Below are 19,905 nucleotides of genomic sequence, written 5' to 3'. Positions count from 1 at the left end.
GCGACCCCAGCCAAATTAAGCTGAAATTACCGAGCCGCTAATCCATGCTGCAGGAGCCGAGCTGGCTCGGGGCTGCCGGGCGCTGCTGGCAGGTCTGCGGTGGCGTCGTCTCCCCCTCCCATCGAGCCCAGCCTCTCGCCCAGGTTTGATCCGACTCGCTGCGCGCAGCCCCGGCGGGGGCACCGCCACCCATCGCACCTCCCCGCATCCCCCCGCACCCCCGCGGCAGCCCCGCCGCACCCCAGCCGGAGCAGCCCCAGCCCCCGCCTGCCTCCCCCGGGTGCCGGCAGCCCCCCGCTCCGCCTTACCTCAGCGGGGCATGGCCAGGAAAGGCGGCGGGGACGGGGCACCTGTGCCCGGCGCGGAGCCGCGCTGCCTCCAGCACCGAGCGAGGGCAGCGCCTGCCCGGGCTGAGCCTCTTAGCGGGGGAGGAGCCGGGCTACAGCCGGCCCCTGGTGTGGGTGTGGGTGTGGTGTGCGGGTGGGAGTGTGGGTGGGAGTGTGTCTGAGCGTGCCGGTGGTACCTCCGCCCCGGGAACCGCCAGCGCCGCGCTCCCGCAGCATCCCCGCTCTCCGAAGATGCGTCCTCCTGCAGCCCTGGAGTCTGCCCCGGATGGTGGTATCATAAAATCATAGATTGGCCTGGGTTGGAAGAGACCCGAAAGATCACCTAGGTTCAAGCCCCCTGCCATGGACTGGAACGCCTCCCACTAGACCAGGTTCCTCATCCAGCCTGCCCTTGAACACTTCCAAGGATGGGCATCCACAGCTTCTCTGGGCAAACAACCTGTTCCAGTGCCCCACCATGCTCACATTAAAAAAAATTATTCCTAATATCTAATCTAAATCTCCATTCTTTAAGTTTAAAACCATACCCCCTTTTCCTATCCCTATCTGATCGTGTCAAATGTTTTCCTGGCACCCATGCTATGAGTTTAGCTGCAGTTTCAAGTCTTCATTGTGTAGAGTCCTGATGGATCCCTAGGAAAAATTGTGGCTGGGAAGGTCCTCCTGCCCTGTGCAGAGGTCTCTGGGCTATGCAAGGGAAGGTACTGAGGTCCTGTGGGGTGAGGCCAGGAGCTGACAGGCATCCTTGTTTGAATGCACCATTCTTCTGCACTTGTAAATGTGAAAACTGGGACAGGAAAACACTTGAGGACCAGGAAACTCAGAGCTGAGGTTTTTGCCTAGAAGCTTAACTCTGACCTGGTGACTCCCTTCCCAAATCTGGGCGTCTTTTTTCCTTCCTGCTGAGAAAGGTGGGGTTGGATTTTAATTGTGCTATGAAACACCACTGACATTTTTTTACTTGGGTATAAAGCTTGTCATTTTAGCTAGTGAAAGGTGCAAAATGCACCTTTTTACTTGTGGTGTTATCATAAAAGTTGTTTCTAAGCTCCACTTTGGAACGACGGTGCTGGAAATCCTCCTGAGGATTGAATGCATTTTTTTGATGATACCGCAGAAGTAAGGAGCAATAAAAGGGACCCTCCTTGCTTCAAAGCTAACCAGGAACTCTGCTCAAAATGTGGAAGTCACAGCACAGTCACCTGGTCCCTTCCCCAGCCCTTTGAAATGCCCTGCTGATGCCCAGCCCTCAGCTGTGAACAGACTCAGCTGACTTCAAGCTCAGGACAGATGATTTGTGACCTCCTGGGGCCGTGCCCAGCGTCACTCAGGCCCTCCTCAGTGTCAGTATAGTTGGTGTGGATGTGAGGACTGATGCTGGCTGTGCCTGGGCTCTGCTCTGGACTGCATCTGATGTGCTTGGGAGGGCTTGGGCAGCCTTGCCTTGTGTGCCCAACAGGACCCATGTACCTGTGGAGAGGCGGCGAGGGAGGCTCTGCCAGGAACACAGGGCTGGACGTGCTTCCCGACTGCACCACTGGGTTTGGAGGTGGGATTTGGGGAGTGCGGGGAGCCTTTGGACAACTGCACAGAACAGACTCCAGTGGCTGATCCCTGGCTATTAACCTGGGCTGCTGGCCAAGGATGAGGCAGCACCTGAACACTTCTGAGGGACAGGCAATGAACCCACCCCATTGCTGAAGGCCCTTCTACCTCTGCAGCCCTTCCTCCTGGAAATCCCTCATCCTTTTGAGTGGCAGGAGGCTCATGTAGCAGGGAATGTATACAGGCTTAAGGCAGGAAGATCATGGCTACAGGGGACCCAGCTACAAGAAGAAGTACTTCAGCACCAACTTTCAGCCATCGGATGGATGTCTGTTCCTCCATGAAGATGCTCTTTCAAGTCGAAGGCAGACTCTGAACTGCCAATTTATCATAAAATCATAGAACTGTAGAATCATAGAACAGTAGAATCATGGAATCACAGAATCACAGCATAGTTTGGGTTGGAAGGGACCTTAAAGATCATCTAGTTCCAGCCCCCTGCCATGGACAGGGACACCTTTCACTACACCAGGTTGCTCAGAGCCCCATTCAGCCTCGTCTTGAACACTTCCAGGGACATCACATCCACAGCTTCTCTGGGCAACCTGTGCTAGTGACAGACTCGCAGCAAAGAATTTCTTCCATATATCTCACCTAACCTCAGCCTCTTTCACTTTGAAGCCATTCCCCACTTGTTCTATCAAAACATGCCCTTAAAAAGCCCTTTAAAAGAGTCCCCTATGAAAACTAACATGAAATTATATGAAACTATATGAAACTAATGTTGTGAGCAGAAATCCCTGGCAAATGAACATGCTGGAGGGACGAGGAGTTGCTGCAGGGTCCTTGGTGAGCCTGGGCTGGATCCTGTCTGGAGCTGTGCACTACTCTATTACGTGCTGCTGGTTTCCAAACATGCACAGTCTCTGCACATCTCCCCACACCAATTCCAGTGCCCATACCTCCGTGCTGGTGTGCACCAGCACCAGACACAGGTAGGGCTGCAAAGCAAGCTACACTTTTAAGCCCACTGCCCCAGTACCAGCAAAATCGAGGAGTGGATGTTGGTGAGAAAACACAACCTCCATGCCTACATGATGGTCTCTGGCTTAAGCAGGCTTGCATAGACCTTTTTTTTTTTTTTTAGAATGTGCACAAAGCCAGACTCAGTAAAGCCACCTGGTCTACACCAGAACTCCTGTGCTAGGTCCAGCATCAAGCATGACAGCCCCACAGATGCCCAGCCAGGTCTGCTGCTCAGGACATCCTCCAGGAGAGGACCAGGATGTTTGGGGCACTGAGCTGTTTGTAAGGCTTTCCCCCTTAGAAAGGTCCTTGCAATCTGTTTCAGAGGTGGAGGCAGAGGAGTAGGATGCTCATTCTCTGTGTATGGTTTGGTCACACATTTTGTCCCAGAGGATGATCCCAGAAGCTGAGGAATCTGGGGAGATGCCTCCACCCCACAATAAAAGGGCTTTTTCCAGATGTCTGCTCCAGGCTCTTAAGGGTGGGCTGAGGAAGCACACAGCTCCTTCATGCTGCAAAGCCTTTGAGCACAGGCAGCTGGTGCAGGGAAGCCGAGATCCCAGGGCCAAAGCTTTGGGTCTGTGTTACAGCAGCAAGACTGGAGATTCCCATGGGCAGGGCCAAGCTTTTCCCCATGTGCATTGTGCAGGTTTGTTTTCTAAGAGAAAGCCATCCAAAACCTACTTCCTCCTTCTACTTTGCCTATAAGCTCTCCCTGCCTCCTTTTACTTTTTTTTAGGAATCTACAGAGCTCTTTTCCAAGTCAGGTGAGACTCAAAAAAAAACCAAGCTCCCTGCACTGTGGTGAGTCTGGGGCATAGGATGCAAAGGTTTATAGTCAGAGGAGGCTACCCATTCCCACCGTGGATTTTCCCAGTGAGTGTGACCTTGTGTGAAAGACTCACGCAGATCACCTTGCCTCAGTCTCAAAGTCCACAGAGAAAAGAATTTGAATGGAGTCTGGTGAATCGAACGAATTCAAAAGGCTCTGCAGAGCCACCTTGTGCCCACCAGAAGCACTGTGGAAGAACACAGCCGTTCAAAGGCAGGGAGTCTGAATAAAATATACACAATTTATTTATTTATTTATAGGAGGTTTACAGCTGTACAATATCGGCTTTCTGTTTGGACTACTCTCTGATCTTGTGCAGCACAACACGTCAGTGCCTTTGGAGATGAAGACAAGCCACAGCCTGTTTTAACAGGCAGATGTCAAAAAGAAATGGATTCCACAGAGTGTAATGCCAGGCTGCTTGCAACCATTGAAATGATTAACAAAAGAAATGCGAAATAAATCAGACACGTGTCCTACCCCACTCACGAGGGACTGGAAGTGTTTTTCAGACCTGCCCTCATCTCAAAAAAAAAAAAAGAAAAAAAACCCCAAACCCCCTGAATATTTCTGTTTCCTTCATTCAAAGAGAAAAGGCATCAACATCAACAATAGGAATGGCATTTCAATAATTCCCCTCCCTCATCTGCTCTACAAATAAGAGAAAAAGAAGAATATCAAAGGTAATTTTTGTTCTTCCATTTGAAATGCAGGGGAAGAAGTCTTCTGCTCTAATTTTCCCAGAACTTCCTTTTTTCTTTAAAAAGAAGACAATTACTGATATTAAGACAATTTGGTCCTGATATAGAGTGATTTTTTTTTTTTTTTTTTTTTTTAAAGAAGCTATTAAAAAGCTGCCTTTCCTCTCTATGGCTTGATTCTCTGTAGGGAGGAAGGAGACTGCCCATGGGTACCAGGGCACCACAACTCCTTGGTGAGCTTTGGCACTGCTCCTTGGGGATCACGGTGCGATTTGGCACATGGCAGGGCACTCCTGGACAAATGGCTCTCCTTTGCTGAAGCTATCCATAGCCTGATTTTCTGAGAAAACAAGGCTAAGGCAGGCAGGCTGGTCATCTCCACCTGCTGATCATGGTGCAAAGCTCCTGTCATGTTCCTGCAATGCCAAACAGCTCATGCCCCTGCCAGGTGAGATACCTCTGGGCATCCCTCTCACATATCACTCTGAACATAAGCCTGTGAAATCTTCTCCTAGGACCCACCCACAGTCCTGCTTCCATTTATTTTCAGTGATAAGTCTCATAAACAAAACGAGGATAAAATCAAAGTATCTCTCAACTGGTCTTCCTAAATCCAAGGATTTGCTTTGACCTTGGGAGCAAAAAATTGCTTTACCTAACTAGGAGCATTTAAGTCAATTCTGCAAGACACTGAAACAAACTTGGTCCCATTGATGGCACCTGGAGTTGGAGGATACTCAGTGCAGGCCAGGAGTAACTGAGATCTGGAAAGAGCATCATGGGGACTGCTGCTTGCCTTTATGCCCTGAAAAACAAAACCCAAGAACAAAGCAAACTGCAGGACTGTGAAGATGAGGAAAGGGGAAGAGCAGACCGCAAAAATCAATGCAGTTGCACCATCTGCTTCTGCTTGCACCAAGAATTGAGCTAGCAGATACTTTGGGGAACGCTTTACCATGTTTCAGACTTAGCAGACCTTTAGGGACTTTAAAAAAAAACCCGAACAGACTTGCAGGACAAACAGGGGTATTTAGTAGGACAAGCAGAAAACCTTTGCTATAGCGAAAGAAGGCTTTCCTGTTCACTTTTGTTGCAGGAAAAGGACTCTGCTCAGATCAAAATTTCCCAAGAGTCAGAGATTTTATCGTATGTATTAATTTCCACTTGTATGAAGGTGACTGCAAAACATTTGCTTAGAAAATCTGACAGAAAAATCCCTTAACATGCTCCACTTTAAAGGCACATGAATAAAAAACCCTAAACAACAGGAGGAAAAAAAAATGGTTTGAAACTTGTCCTAGTCAGCTGCTGAAAGGCCAGACAATGGGTTGTTGTTTGGTTTATCTGGGATGGTTTATAAGAAGCCAGATTCTGCCACCCAGTGGAATAAGGAAGATTAACCCGATTTTCATGGAAATCAGGAGCAGACTGTAGCACTGGACACGTCCCCAAGAATGCATTTGGGTTGTGCTCGTGAGACTGGCTCCAGGATTGTGCATCTCATCCTCCACGACAGGAGAGTGGAAATTAAAGGTGAGAGATGGACACTGGTATGAACTAAATATTCCCAGTATTTTCAGGCTGCACTGGGAGCAGTGCTCCTCTAGTACAAGATAAAATCCCACTATTTTTAAAAAGGATTTGAGAAAGTGAGGCACTGAGAAATGATGCACTGTAGGCAGCAGTACAGATGGAGCCCACAGAGCAAAGCTCCCCATCCCTTGAACTTGACACTTAGGCCTTCAGAGGAACAAATCTTCTCTTACCTAAACACTGAACTGCCCCAGCAGACAACCCACCCCAGCTCCTGGGGTGAGCTCTTGGGATGGAGACGGCATGGAGACACGGAGACAGCAGGCACCACGGGAGCTCAGGAGGCACCCACAGGAGCTGGGTCCAGACTGATTCAGAAACTCAGCCCCAGAGAACAGTTATCCCAACCACAGCTGTTGACACCTTTCTAGACTTCAGAGTTGCACGGGGTTGAACAAGACCTGGGCGGAGACAGCTTGTCCCCAAAATCACGGAGCCTTTGGTCTTGTTGCCCCCGTGGATTTGGGCTGCCTTGGGTGCGCTTTCCTTGCAGCTGCAGCGCACAAAACTCATACCCAAAAGTCATCCAACAGGCCCCGATCTGTTTTTCCACTTCTCCTTCGCTGCGGTGCCCCCACAGATAAGCGATTACATGGCAATTTCAAGGGAGACAGCTCCATGCACACTACTCTTAACCCAAGCAGACACACTGAAGATGCGCTGAAGCGGCTGGTGGGACCGCGGCGGCCACACGTGTGCGTGGTGGTGGCACGTGTGTGTGCCAGCCTGTGTAAACAAACAGCCCCAGGGCATGGTGCTCTGGCTGTCAGGGCACACAGCGTGCTCACAGCGGTCCCACAGCGCACGGGGGGGACGGCGGGGGGGGGCTTCAGAGGACGCCAGAAGAGGGATCATCACGGTTCCCCAAAAAAAGGCACCATTTTTTAACACTGGAAACACAAGACTGGCTCCTTGGAGTGGAATGCATGCATGGTTCATATACACTTTGCAGATGGCAGGTAGGCTGTGTGTGTGTGTGTGTCTCTACATATATATATATATATGTATGTGTGCATGTTTATATTCACATATGTGGCACCGGAAGAGTCATCCTTGAGTACTCAGACATTAGTGAGGACGTTACTGCTGAGCAGCATCACAGCAATGGTTCCAGGGAGATCGTTGGACCTCCTGTTCCCCTTGTCCTGGAGGTGCAGCGTGTGCACCGACTGCCGGTCGCTGGGATCCCCCGTGAGCACCACCTGGCCCAAGAACTCGTCACTTAGCAAGTTGTGGTTCCAGATCTGTGGAAACAGAACAGGGATGAGGGCAGCCCCTTCAGGGATGCAGCCAGCCTCCAGGAACTAGAGTGAAGGGGTCACTGGAGGCAGGGAGATGGTGAGGCGTGGGGGTGTCAGGTAGTGACGGGGGGAAGGACACGCCTTTACCAGATGTCACAGTGGTGGTGAGAGGTTGAGCTGCATTAACTTACGCTGCTCAGCCTGGGGAACAGATCTACTGTGGACAGTGTGGGGAGAGGGTGGGGGGTCCACGTGAGAGAGGGTATCCGTCCCTCAGGCCACTGCTTGCCTGCCAGGTACCTGAACAATGATGGGCTGTCCCGGCTTCTTGCGGTAGAAGAGGCCTTTCACATCGAATTCTGGTGACACCGTGTTCTTCTTCACCGGAGAGCGAACCTTCTGTCCTTCGCACTTGATGATCACGTAAGGGTCAGCTCCTGAGGCGAGAAAAGGGATTTTTTTTTTTTTCTTTGTCGTAGCTTCTGAAATTCCTTAGAGTCCCTTTCCAGGGGTGTCATGCAGTACTTTGCCTCCATATCCCACCAGAGGAGATGTATATCTGTCTAAGGGTTTGTCACACCCCAGATGATGTCCATGGAGCTTAGGTGTTTGGCTCAGGTTTAATTCTCTTAGGTGACATTGTTTCTGGGCAGCAGGTGCTGATGGACTGCTGTGAAGCTGAGGAAGGGTCTGGGTGGAGCACAAATCTGATGAGGAGCAGGCTGAAGGAGCTGGGGAAGCTCAGCCCAGAGAAAAGGAGGCTTGGGTGCACCTTATCCCTCTCTACAACTCCCTGAATGGAGGATGTAATGATGTGGAGGTTGGTCTCTCCTCCCAGGAAACAAGCAACAGGATGAGAAGAAAGGGCCTCAAATTGCACCATGGGAGGTTTAGACTGGATAGTCAGAAAAACGAGTTCATCAAAAGGGTTATCAAGCACTGGGACAGGCTGCCCAGAGCAGTGGTACAGCCACCCTCCCTGGAGGAAGTTAAAAGATGTGTAGATGTGGCACTTGGGAACACGATTTAGTGGTGGACTTGGCAGTGCTGAGTTAAGGGCTGGACTCGATCTTAGAAGGCTTTTCCAACAGAAACAATTCTACGATTCCATGGAAGGGCTGCCTCTCATCTCCATATCCTGCAGGAACACTCCTTCATCACCCCAAACCCTTCTGACCATTGCAGTAAATGTTCCACGGAGGACACCAGCCTCGCCAACCCTCCTTCCAGCATCTGCTCTCCTCGAGGCAGGAGAGCAATAAAACCATGGAGAACAGAAAGGCTCACACAAGGAAATACCAGATGGAGGATAAAGTTACCAACTTCACATGTTATCAGCCCACAGCTGGAGGGGACCTGAGCTTCCAGAAGAAGGAAAGACTCCCTCATTAGTGAATACTTTCAAAACAAGTGCTTGTTTTGGGAATTTCAGTAGAGAAAGAGCTATTGCTATGGAAATTTAACTGCCAGAATGCATTTTCTTACCATGAACTTTAGTGGCTGTGATGGAAACACAGACCAGTTGGATGAGTTTTCTTGTCCACAGGAAATGTGGAAATGAGGAGGAACAAACAAGCACCTTCTGAGGGCCAGGGATTTTGATTGCCAGACCACCTCTTTGCTAGCTTTCTGTTTGCAAGGACCTGGCTCCCCTGGTGAGTCACAGCTGCTGGATTTCACAGCTGTTTTTCCAAATTACCTTGTCTTTTGGGAGGTCCCATTAAATCTTCAGATTCCATCAGCCAGAGCCAAATTCCTATCCGTAAATCGCTATTTCCAAAGTAGTGTATAAGGCCTAGCCTGGGATGTGTGAGAGATGCCACTGCACTGGAAAACACCAAACACACTGAGGGTGGTGGAAGCTGAACAGCTGGAAAACAGCTGGAAGAAAGCCATTCCCAAGGGGCTTTTGTGGAAAAAATGTTCTATGACTCCAGAATGCTCCTTGTCTGAAGGAAAGATAAACTTCCTTGTTTCTGCGAACAGTTCAGAGACCTTTGGCTACAGATTTCCCTGCATTGCTACAGGTGCAGTGACCTGTTGTGAATAATACAAGAAAAAAAACACCTGCCTAGGGTTAAATTCTCTCCCCAAACACCAGATAGACTAGAAGCACTCCCTTTGTGGCATGTGATAAATAAGCACACTTGACTAGTCCTTGCTTAGAAAAGATCCTGTTCATTACTTTCGGGGATATAGTGATAGGTAGCCCTGATAATAACTACTGGGTAAAAAAAATGTATTTAAAGTATTACTTGGGTTTTATTTAGATTTTTTAATTTTTCAATTTTTTTATATTTTAAATCCAGCTTCAAAGTGTTTGGCTAAATCTTGCCACAACTACCACGCATCCTTGACTCATGAAATGGGGGAGAAAGGCTAGGATCTGTTCTATTTCCATGCTGGAAAGATATTTGCTCCTCTAATCGCAACCTCTAGACCTCTAGAGCGACCTCTAGACCTTTCATCCCACCTTCAGCAATCTCCTTGTACAAGCCATCCCTACCACTGTGTTTCTTGGTCCAGAGGCAGACAGAACACAGGGCTCTTGACATGAGCCTCTGTGTGGCTGCAGGGCATGGGGAGGTATGGTCCTGCTGCTGTCTTCCATGCAGGAAAAGAGATGGATGTCAGAATTGATCTAGATCCCCACCACCCCAAAGCGAGCTGAATTTGGCATGCCCTCTGCTGATAAGACATTTACCCAGCCTCAGTGATGAATACCACGCGTCAGGCTCTTTCTCTGTCCTCCTTACTAAAAAGCCTTTAAATACAATTCCTGACTTTTACAGCTGCTCATACCTGGGAGGAAAGCTTGGATTGTTATAGGACCCTAAGGGCTTTGGGGAAGTTTTGGGAGGGTCTCAGATAACAGCTGAAATATAAATAATATTATTTATTTATATATAATAAATACAACAGCTCTGAGATCATGTCCACTGCAAGAAGTGAATTTAGTTCTCCATGGACTTTCTCCTCCTCTGGTGTCTGAATCAAGCATGTTCACTGAAAAAAATATCTGGGGATATAAATTCCAGCAATGTCCCACTTCATAAACCACCTCCCAACTCCTCTGGGGCCAGACAACAGGCAGGGAAAGACCAGTACCTCCTTGGGAGTCCTGATTCTTGAGGCCAGCTGCAGCAAGGACATGGATCTGGGATACTACCTGTGGGTAGCCACACATCCCACTCCAGCAGGTGTGTGGTGGCTCATCCAGCGTCAGCTCTCTGCAAGAAAAAACACGTGGCCTTTGAGAGGTGCCCAGTCTTATCCCAAAGTGTTTGCTCTGGCACGATGAAGGACTGCACAGGCTATTCATTCAAGAGCTGGACTCAATGACCTTTGGATGGTCCTTGTGGGTGCCTTCCAACTCAGAATATTCTGTGGTTTTGTGACTACACACCACCCACTGTCAGACTCCGTTCCCCTCTCCAGTCTCCTCAGCCTGGGTTTGGGATGCTCTCCCATATCATGCTTTGAAGCAGAGTGGGAGCTTCTCTGCATGTCTGTGGAGAGAGGTCCTGTCCCTTGACCACCCTTAAGAGAAAACCAAAGAGCAGCTGCAGGCAAGGCTGTGACCACTCAGGAAAACCACAAACCAAAAGCACAGGGCTGTCCCCAAAGAGCCAATTCCTCCCCATCCCTGCTCGTGCTCCTTACCGGCAATCTGAAGGCACGTCTGTGAAAATCCTGAGAAGGAACTCGCCTTCAAGACCAGGGTCAAAAGTGGTGGGGATGATGACGTAGCGGCCTTCCTTCAGGTCCGTCCTCAGGAAGACACTGCGGGAGTTGATGTAGATGGAGCTGGCCACCTTCTGCTGCAGGGTGTGCATCCGGTAGTTCCTGTTCAACTCCACCTGGGCGGAGACCACAGTGGGAGGGTCAGTGGATTGTCACTGGCTGAAAAGGTACTGGTATCCACCATGGGGGGAAAAGACTGCAAGGAGTGAGTCCACAGTGCCAGGAGACCTGGAGTTAAGAGAACCAGCAAAACAGTTCCAACTGTGCTGGGTGGAAAGCAAGCGTGGATGTGGCTTTCCCAGCTATTTTGACTCAGGGACTCATCCCTTGCATCCCAGCTTAACACTGCAGACCCAGCAAACAACACGTAAGGATTAGTCTAACAGATTTCAACATCTGGGGAGAAGAGGCCAATCATTGCTTTTAGCAAGAACTGCGCAGAATCATAGAATGGTTCTGGACCTTCAAGATCATCTGGTTTCAATTCCCTGCCATGGGCAGGGACACCTCCCACTAGAACAGCTTGCTTAAACCCGCATCCAGCCTGGCCTTGTACATTTCTAGGGATGGGGCAACCACAGATTTTCTGGGCAACCTCTTGCCCATGCTGTCCCCTTTGACATCCCTCCTCCTCTCTAGAGGAGGGCAGGCTGTGCTGATGGCACCCCAGAAGCACCCAGATAATGCTAAAATGAACAACATGGTCATGCAGGACTGATGTACCACTCCACAACCAACAAATTTACAGTGGCATTCAGGCCAACATGCAGGAACCCCAGCCTACCTTATGGATATCAAAACCTATGGCCAAGTTTTCTCCTTTGCCCTCTTTGCGACTGGTCCTTTTGGGCTTCTGCTGGATGGAGATCAGCACTTCATCTTCTGCCTTCTTCACATCAAACACGTACTAAAAGCAGAGAGAGGAAAGTAAGGGAGATATTTATCAATACAGGATCCCTGGGCATGGGTGGGAGAGGATTTAGCAGATCTAGCATCAGCTTCTCCCAATCCACCTCCATGCAAGGACAGCCTGGCTTCAAAAGGCTTACAGAGAACTGGAAGCTGGAAACAACTCTCCCACATCTTTGATGACAACTCCTGCAATGGACCAGACCATCCTTCAACTGCTTGCTAATTGAAGGACTCAGAAGGACCTGGCTTGTGATCAGGAGAGTCCCAGTTCAGAGCAGGAATAGGCAATGGTAGAATAATTTATGTTGGAAAAGACCTCTAAGACTGCCAGTCCAACCCTTAACCTAACACTGCCAAGTCCATCGCTAAACCATGTCCCCAAGTGCCACATCCATATGCCTTTTGAATGCTTCCAGAAATGGTGACTGTACCACTGCTCTGGGCAGCCTCTCCTAATGTCTGCATCCTTCCAGTAAGGAAGTTTTTGCTAATATTCAATCTAAACCTCCCCCAGCACAGCTTGAGGCTGTTTTCTCTTGTTCTCCCACTTGTTACCTGGGAGAAGAGACCAACTCCCACCTGGATATGATCTCCTTTCAGGTAGTTGTAGAGAGCCGTAAGGTCTCCTTGAGCCTCCTTTTCCCCAGAAAAGTTTGTGCCAGGAGATGAACTTCAAATTAGAAGGAAATAGCTCTATGGGCTACACCTGTCCTGGTAAATTTAAGTGTCAATGTTTGGGCACAAAAACTGGAATTTGGTCATTCAGATGTCCAGATTGTTGGAAATGACTCCTGGCCCTGTTTGACTGGAACCAGCAAACATTGCTACCCTGTGGCACAGTTTATTTTTTCCTTGTGCCAAGATGCTCTACACTAAGCACTTGGATGCAGTCTCCTTGATGAGAAGGAGAATGTTAATAAAGTTGGCCTCTGTGCTGGTCATGCTGTGCCAGAGAATTGCCATAAACACCAACAATCTCTCAGAGGTCTGGTAGCCATTTCAGCTTTCTAGGTCCCTGTAGGAGAGTCAAACACTTGGAAGAACTTGTGAAGGCTCCAGAAGGCCCACTGCCCGATTACTCACTTGGGGGTTCTGCAGGAAAGTGTTCTTGTGGTTGATGCAGCCTCCGGAGCGGTTTTTCAAGGGGTCACTGCTTCTGGTCCATGCCCCGTGTAGCACTGCCTCCTCCCAGGTCTTGTGGATGCTCAGGTAGGAGGTGTTGATCAGACGGCACTTGATGATGTCCGTGAAGTATTTGCAGAAATCTTCAAAGGTCATCCTGAGTCAGGAAAGGGCAGAACTGGGTTATGCTGTTTCATTCCCTGGAAAGGTACACTGCAGGAATTTTCTTGATCACCTGTTAGAGAGTGTGGTGGCTGATGAATAACAAAAGTTTTTCATCAAATTATCTCCAAAAGAGATTGAGATACCTATCTCTATGCCCCTAGTAAATACTTCTTGAGTTTAAACAACAGATCTCTGTGTTTTGGAGTGAGAGAAGCAGCACAGTGGCCCTTTCTCCACACAAGGGTAAATGTTGTACTGAAATATTCCTGGCGAGGCTGTGATGTTCAGCACACTTATGACAGGTTCTCGGTACCCTGGTGAAATGGTTTGGCCCTTGAGTGATACCGAGCACCTTGGAGTTCCAGGGTCATGGCCATCAAAACTAACACCCATGGGCTCAAGGAGGAAGCTTCACTAGAGATCCAATGGCCTGGAAGCCTGTTTTCTCTGGACAGCTGTATGCATGGAAAAGACGCACAGGCTCCATGGGGTGGGAGGATGCTGTGGGCATGGCCTGTGGTAACAAACCCAGGAGGGACTCACCAGAACTCTCCATCATCTTCCACTGTCATTCCCATCTTCTCTCTCTCACTTTTACTCACTTTCTGCCACTCCTCAGAGCTGTGGGAAGAGAACAGGATCATTACCCAGAGGTAAGGGACGCACAGCAACTTGAGGCAGAAGGACTGTATAGAGCCAGTCCCCATGCTGCTCTGGGTAGGTCATCTGCCAAACACAGGGGAAGTGCAGCACCACTTGGAACTGCAGCCTCCTTCCTGACCAGTGGAGCTGAATCCAGTCTGGCAGGGTTTTATTTGGCTGTGAGTACAATCACAGCCCTGTCCATAAAGATAATACTAACTCTGGCCAAAGGCTCTGGTTGCACCAGCCCTTGGTTCCTCGACTCATCCACAGACATCACGACAGTCGGTGGTGGCAGAGGCTGATTCTGTTGGGTGCTTGCTTTGCTGGAATAAGACTGGGAGCACAAAGGTGACCTATGAACATCTTTCACTAGTATGAAAGAACACGGAATCATGGAATCACAGAATGGTTTCGGTCAGAAAGGACCTTGTATATCACTTCATTCTAACCCCCCTGCTATGAGTAGGGGAACCTTCCACTAGACCAGGTCGCTCAAAGCCCCATCCAACTTCACCTTGAACACTTCCAGGAACAGGGCATCCACAGCCTCTCTGAGGAGCTGTGCCAGTTCCTCACCACTCTCACAGGGAAGAATTCCCCACTGAAACAAGCTGTCCACCCCAACTCACGTGTCACTCCAAGGGCCGTTCCACTCCCGCTCGCCCCACGGGTTGCGCATGCGGATCATGTCCAGCTTCTCTGACTTGAAGAAGGACAGAAGGCCATGGCCCAGACGGACCTTCCGCACGTCCGTCACCGCGTAGGCGTGGCCCTTCACCAGTCCGCAGGCCAGGCGAGCCTCCATGTCAGCTGCTGATGTGGCCTGGTGGGGGACACAGACAGTGCTCAGACCAGGGGGACATGGTCACCTCTGCAGGGGCTGGGAGAAAAAGCAACGCAGATTTCCCTGCAGGTTTCCTTAAGCCAAAAAGAAGAGCATCAGTAGTCAGGGAGAGGGACAGCTGGCATGTCTCAGAGGCTATTTTCTGTGCTGGATCCTTCCTTTTCTTCATTTGCTTCATAAGGTCTCTGAGCTCCCAGAGACTGGCAGCCAATAATAGCTCATCCTAATGGTTGCACTGGGAGGTTTGGCAACCAGCAATTGTAAAGATGCCCAGATGCAGACACCAAAATGCCTTTCTCTGGAGCGGATCACCTCCTAGCATTTAAAGGGCGCTGGGATGAATCTGGGCTCTTGAACACAGCCACAAGGAATAAGGAGGGTTGACAAAAAGCGTTCACTCCTTTTGCCGTCATCAATAAGTCGGAGCCCTTGGCCATGATTTATCTGATCTAATTTAGAAGTTCATGACTGTGTAAGACAACTGCCTCCTAAAACGCCTATTCCCGTGGGATCGTGACCACACTGGCAATGTTGCTTACTTTGATGGAGCAGCTGATGAGGCCCCCCCTGTTGTGCACCTTCAACACGCGCTCAAAGAGGAGGTTTCGCTTCGCCTCGTCAGCGATGTAGTCCCCTTCGGTCAGGTCGATAGGTTCAGAGACCCCACCAGTGAAATCCACCAGGGCGTCAGCTGTGTTGCCTCCATCCAGGGCCTCGTAACAGCCTGACAGCCTGAAAGAGAACGACGGGGATGGCACAACGCTGGCCTGACATTTTAAGTGGTCGGGGGTGATTCTTGGGGCAGCCTCAAGAATGGAGATTTGCAGTCAAACCTCAAGTGGGAGAGGACAGCAAACCAGGGTGAAAAAACAGGACCCACATTCCCTGTTGCACTCTTGCTGCCATAGGACAAAAGCAAAAGGAACTTGAAATCTCTAGAATAGGTGTTACTTAAAGAACCATTGGAGGGTATTTTGCTTTGAGGGTAAATTAGGGCTCGAGAAGGTTTTTGTTTTTTTTTCCTTAGTGTTTGTCTGTTTGAGTTATGTCCTCTGCAGGAAAGATGTTGTTTCCACTGCTGCAAACCAGCTGGTGAATGAATGGAGAGGAAAAGCAGAGTGCCCAGGTCCCACTTTATCCTACAGCTGCCTGGATACCTACTTGGCATAAGCCTTCTCCACCAAGGCACACCAGAACTCATTCCTGGAGTTGGAGTGGCAGTAGATGAGCTGATTGTGGAGCGTGGGCAGGCGGTCATCAATCACCACATCCAGCCACTGACCAAAACGCCAGAACTGGAAGTGGAAGATCCCCACATAGCTCTCGGGTTTCTCAGGGTTCCACTCCTGCTCCTTCCAGTCTGGGATGACCTGCAAAAGAAGAGGCACATATAACCAAATTATTCCCTTTTTTCCTGGGACTGACTCTCATCCTGGAACTAATGCAGGCAATATCAAAGACAAGGAAGAATATGAGGGGGATGGGCTCGCTTACAGTCTGCAGGGGAGATTTTGGGCCTGGTTCCACCAATGCAGACTAGATTAACATGTACTGGAATAGCTTAGACGTCACTGTCCCTTGGAAGGCGGAGTTAAAGACCTTTGTCCTCTTCCTTATAACCCTGCCCTGGACATCTGCTGCCATCTACTCCATCTATTTCTGTAGACAGGCTATTGGAGCAGATGAGTTCTTTTTCTAACCAGAGATAGTTATTTTTATGACCACCTTTTTTGGGTTTTTTTATTGTCAGTAGGGTGCCACTAACAAAGGGAACCTTCTTTGATTCTCCTACTTGATTCTGGTGTGACTTGACTGGCCCAAGAGCAAGTGTGGTATTCATCTACCTGGTGCCAACAAACAGGCAGCAGATACTCTGCATGAACCTACTCTGTTAAGCAAAAGTGGAAAAAGCAGGATTCCCATACCCTCAAGGTCTCCATTCTTCCCTGTCAAGAGCTGCTACGCTTGCCCAGGCAAGCACAGGGAGGTGATTTGATGAAAGATGGAAAAGAAGGCCTGAGCTGAAAGAAACCCTAGAGCAGCTGAGGGCTCTGAGAAGGCACAGGTTTGGTGTCACTACCAGCAGGACAGGCACAAGCAAAGGGTAACTGCAAAGTCCATGGCCCGTCACGGCTGCAGGCACCACCAGCTCTGCTTTGGATGGAGAATTCACCCAGCTGGGAGAGAAATGAGCACAGCCAGGCACAGATGGCACACGCAGGGGGATGTGCACCTTGTTTAGAGCCAGGACAGAGATGCACACAGCAAGGAACTACCCCACTGCGGTTTAGCTTTTGTTGAGGGTGAAGGCAATGTGGTTTTATTACACGGCCAGGGTGGGCTGTGAGGCCACGTGTAGTTACTGTGGCTGATGGCTGACAAGTGCGGATTTACACAGCAGCAGTAATGTGACTGACTGTCCACACCCCTGCTACTTCACTTGCCTGCTCCCAAAGGATCGTGAGCTCAGTGATAAAAAACCCCAAGGTGTCCATGCAAGCATGCATTATGTTCCAACACACCAAATAATCACTGTTCTGCGGAGAGCTGAGCATGTTGGGGTGGGATAGGAGAGGACACACCTACATTGCATGGAAAGACCCTCTATAAGAAGTCACAGGACATGGTGAAACAAATGCTTTGGTCCCTTATCCAGCCGAAAGAGCTGCTTTTTTTTTTTTTTTTTTTTTTTTTTTTTTTTTTTTTTTTTTTTTTTTTTCTTTTTAAGGGAGAATTCCCTCTGAAGAGACCCCCTGACTCCTTTAGCTACCAGCAGTGATCCAGCCCAGGGCTCTTGTTGCTCCTACACTGAAATATTAATTATGCCATCAGCCCTGCAAGCTCACAGGCACTCTTGAGTTGTCTGGATCAATACAAGCAGAGCAGACAAAGCCATGAAAAAGAGACACATTTGGAGGGTTTGGTGCTTTATAGGAATGCTAACAACTATATCCCAGCGTCCTCTCTGGAGACTGCCAGGAAAGGTCAGCCAGCCCTCCACCAGTGCCCATTGATTCCCTCCTGACTGGAGCTCATCCTAATGAATTGTCATAGAGGACGATCATGATAATCAACTTGCTATTAATGTGGGATTAGAAATGATCCCAGCATTGATTAGAGGCAGCTTGTCAGCCAGAGCTGGTAGTGACAGCTTCCAGCTGGCTGGGTCTGAGACTTGCTTCTACTGTCACTGGTGGCAGGGCACACAGGTCCCCACCATCCTCCTCCACTCCTTCACTTGGGGACAGCTCTGGGAGCACCCTCCACCACTGAAGGCAGCAAAAATGGTCAGCTTTCATCCAGAGCAGGGTCCAGGAGCAAGGACTGGTCATATTTCTACACTGACCCATGAGGAAATGAGAAGAGTCTGATCTCCACAGGTATTCCCTGCTGGAGAGTATGCCATGGACCGCCCATCCCAGGATCCCAACAAGTCCTGGACTCATCTTGGTTGTGTGACACCGGGGCAGTGGAAACTACGTTCTTCTCCTTCACTCAGCTGTGCTGCTTTTTCCTTAGGGGCTCACAAAATCTGAAGCTGCAACACCATTAAGTGTGACAAATTTATAGTGAAAGGGTTCAGAGACAGGTAAATCGGGAGCTCAGAAATGTCAGGTTCACCTCCCTAAGCTGATTTAGGGCTTCTTTCATTTTTCTTAAGAGTGATTAATTAAGAGAAAAGGCACCTGTGGCCCTGGAAAAGATGTCCCTGATTAGAAGAAGAATTTGGTACATGCCAAATTCTCCAAGCCTTCTGCTGGGAACTTGCCAGTTCAGGATAAGGAGAGAGTTGTACCAATCTGCCGAACAGTGGTATACACTGGGATGAGACTCCTCTGGGAGATGGGACAGGGTGGTGTATCTGAAAGTCTCTATGCAATGGTGAAACTGTGTAGGGGTAGTTTCAGTGACCTGAAGAAGCCCATCTTCCCTGCAACAGAGAGAGATCGCACTGGTCCCCTCACCTCCCTCCCCAATTCTGAAGGAAACAAGGATCCATCTGAGAATAATTTCCCCTCCTACGCCCAGCTTCAACCCCCTCTTGACCACAAAAATCTGCTCAATACTCCATTTCACACCAAGAGAGAAGAAAGTAAATGTTCATCTTACATTTTACAGGAAGTTAAAAGGGGCTCAAGAATACCAACACTGAATTGAAATTCGGTGGAGTTACTGTGTTTTGGAGTTACAATTTATTGCGTGCAGGATTAGGGCAGCTTCCAAAGGGAGCATAAAGAAGACACAAACAGCCTCAGTCCTTAAGGGGAACCCATCATCTAGGCTTTATTTACTGTGTTACACCAATACCCAGCGAGGTATCTGCAGCAAGAACTCTACCTAGAAACGCAGCAATGGCATACTGTGAGACTTAGCACGCAAAAACCGCTTTGGATGTTGCCAGTGGCCCCTGTTATTTGGTCTTAGTGGTTTGTAGTCAGGAACTCTGCTCTGGGTTGTACAAGGAGGGGTCTTCTATGGGAAAGTCTGCTAGACCCTAGAGCTGTGTTTGGCCAAGCAGGGATGCACCCACTTTTCTCTCTACTCACCGAGTCCTGCATTATTTGTGTCTAAACAAAGACATCAACTCCTCTGGCAATGGCCATGGCATGACTGTAGGATTTGGTGGTTGCTGGGCTTCGGTTTTGCACAAGATTCAGAGCTCCCACCATCTCTCCAGCCGGTAGCCGATCTTCTGCTTTCTGTCTGGAATAACTTGTGCATATCATTTTACACACTATTGTTGAGCTGGGGAAGGCACGGGGTCTGCATCTCTGGAGGTTTTGGAGAAGAGGTTGGACTCTTTTTGGGGCTGGTCTGTATACATCCACTGGCCACAGGTACAAAGTCACCTCGCCTTGGCTTCCCCATCACTGCTCCCTCCTTACTCATCTTGGGAAAACGTCAGGCTGCACCTTGAGGAGTACTCACACACATTTGAGCGCAATCTGAGCAAAGGACCAACTGTAATAATACTTAGCTCTTTCAAGGGACTCTTCTCTCTGTGTCTCAAGAAGCTTCATTGAAGTACTCTCCGCTTTTTGGTGGAGGAAAAGGAACCATCCAAACTTAGTAGTTTACTTGCAGCCATGGGGCAAACTGGGCACAAAACTCTCCTATTCTAATATTTATAAATTTACCACTGCCCTCTGCTCCCATGGTCACCCAGACACCCGTCCCTGTGTTTTAC

At 49.3% G+C, this 19,905-nt stretch overlaps 2 protein-coding genes across 6 annotated transcripts in view; both read right to left on the bottom strand.

Annotated features, from left to right (window-relative positions):
- MYO7A (myosin VIIA) overlaps nucleotides 1-411 on the bottom strand; it is a 100,380-nt gene extending 99,969 nt beyond the window's left edge. For all 3 annotated transcript variants that reach the window (XM_040055494.2, XM_058419307.1, XM_040055495.2), the window contains exon 1: nucleotides 309-411. The gene's annotated coding sequence lies outside the window, so the exon portion shown is untranslated. The remainder of the gene's footprint in view (nucleotides 1-308) is intronic.
- Nucleotides 412-3,977: 3,566 nt separating this feature from the next.
- CAPN5 (calpain 5) overlaps nucleotides 3,978-19,905 on the bottom strand; it is a 70,141-nt gene continuing 54,213 nt past the window's right edge. For all 3 annotated transcript variants that reach the window (XM_058419544.1, XM_040056382.2, XM_040056381.2), the window contains exons 4-13: nucleotides 15,879-16,087; nucleotides 15,257-15,449; nucleotides 14,503-14,696; nucleotides 13,772-13,849; nucleotides 13,025-13,220; nucleotides 11,814-11,936; nucleotides 10,949-11,145; nucleotides 10,394-10,515; nucleotides 7,586-7,722; nucleotides 3,978-7,288 (exon numbers count right to left, since the gene is read on the bottom strand). In XM_058419544.1, coding sequence (XP_058275527.1) covers nucleotides 7,106-7,288; nucleotides 7,586-7,722; nucleotides 10,394-10,515; nucleotides 10,949-11,145; nucleotides 11,814-11,936; nucleotides 13,025-13,220; nucleotides 13,772-13,849; nucleotides 14,503-14,696; nucleotides 15,257-15,449; nucleotides 15,879-16,087 — 1,632 coding nt within the window. In that variant the 3' untranslated portion in view covers nucleotides 3,978-7,105. The remainder of the gene's footprint in view (nucleotides 7,289-7,585; nucleotides 7,723-10,393; nucleotides 10,516-10,948; nucleotides 11,146-11,813; nucleotides 11,937-13,024; nucleotides 13,221-13,771; nucleotides 13,850-14,502; nucleotides 14,697-15,256; nucleotides 15,450-15,878; nucleotides 16,088-19,905) is intronic.

The sequence above is a fragment of the Hirundo rustica genome, chromosome 2 (assembly GCF_015227805.2).
Source record: "Hirundo rustica isolate bHirRus1 chromosome 2, bHirRus1.pri.v3, whole genome shotgun sequence".
NCBI classification, from domain to species: Eukaryota; Metazoa; Chordata; class Aves; order Passeriformes; family Hirundinidae; genus Hirundo; species Hirundo rustica.
The sequence above is the reverse complement of the archived record's forward strand: the minus strand, read 5'-3'. Positions and strand labels throughout refer to the sequence as shown.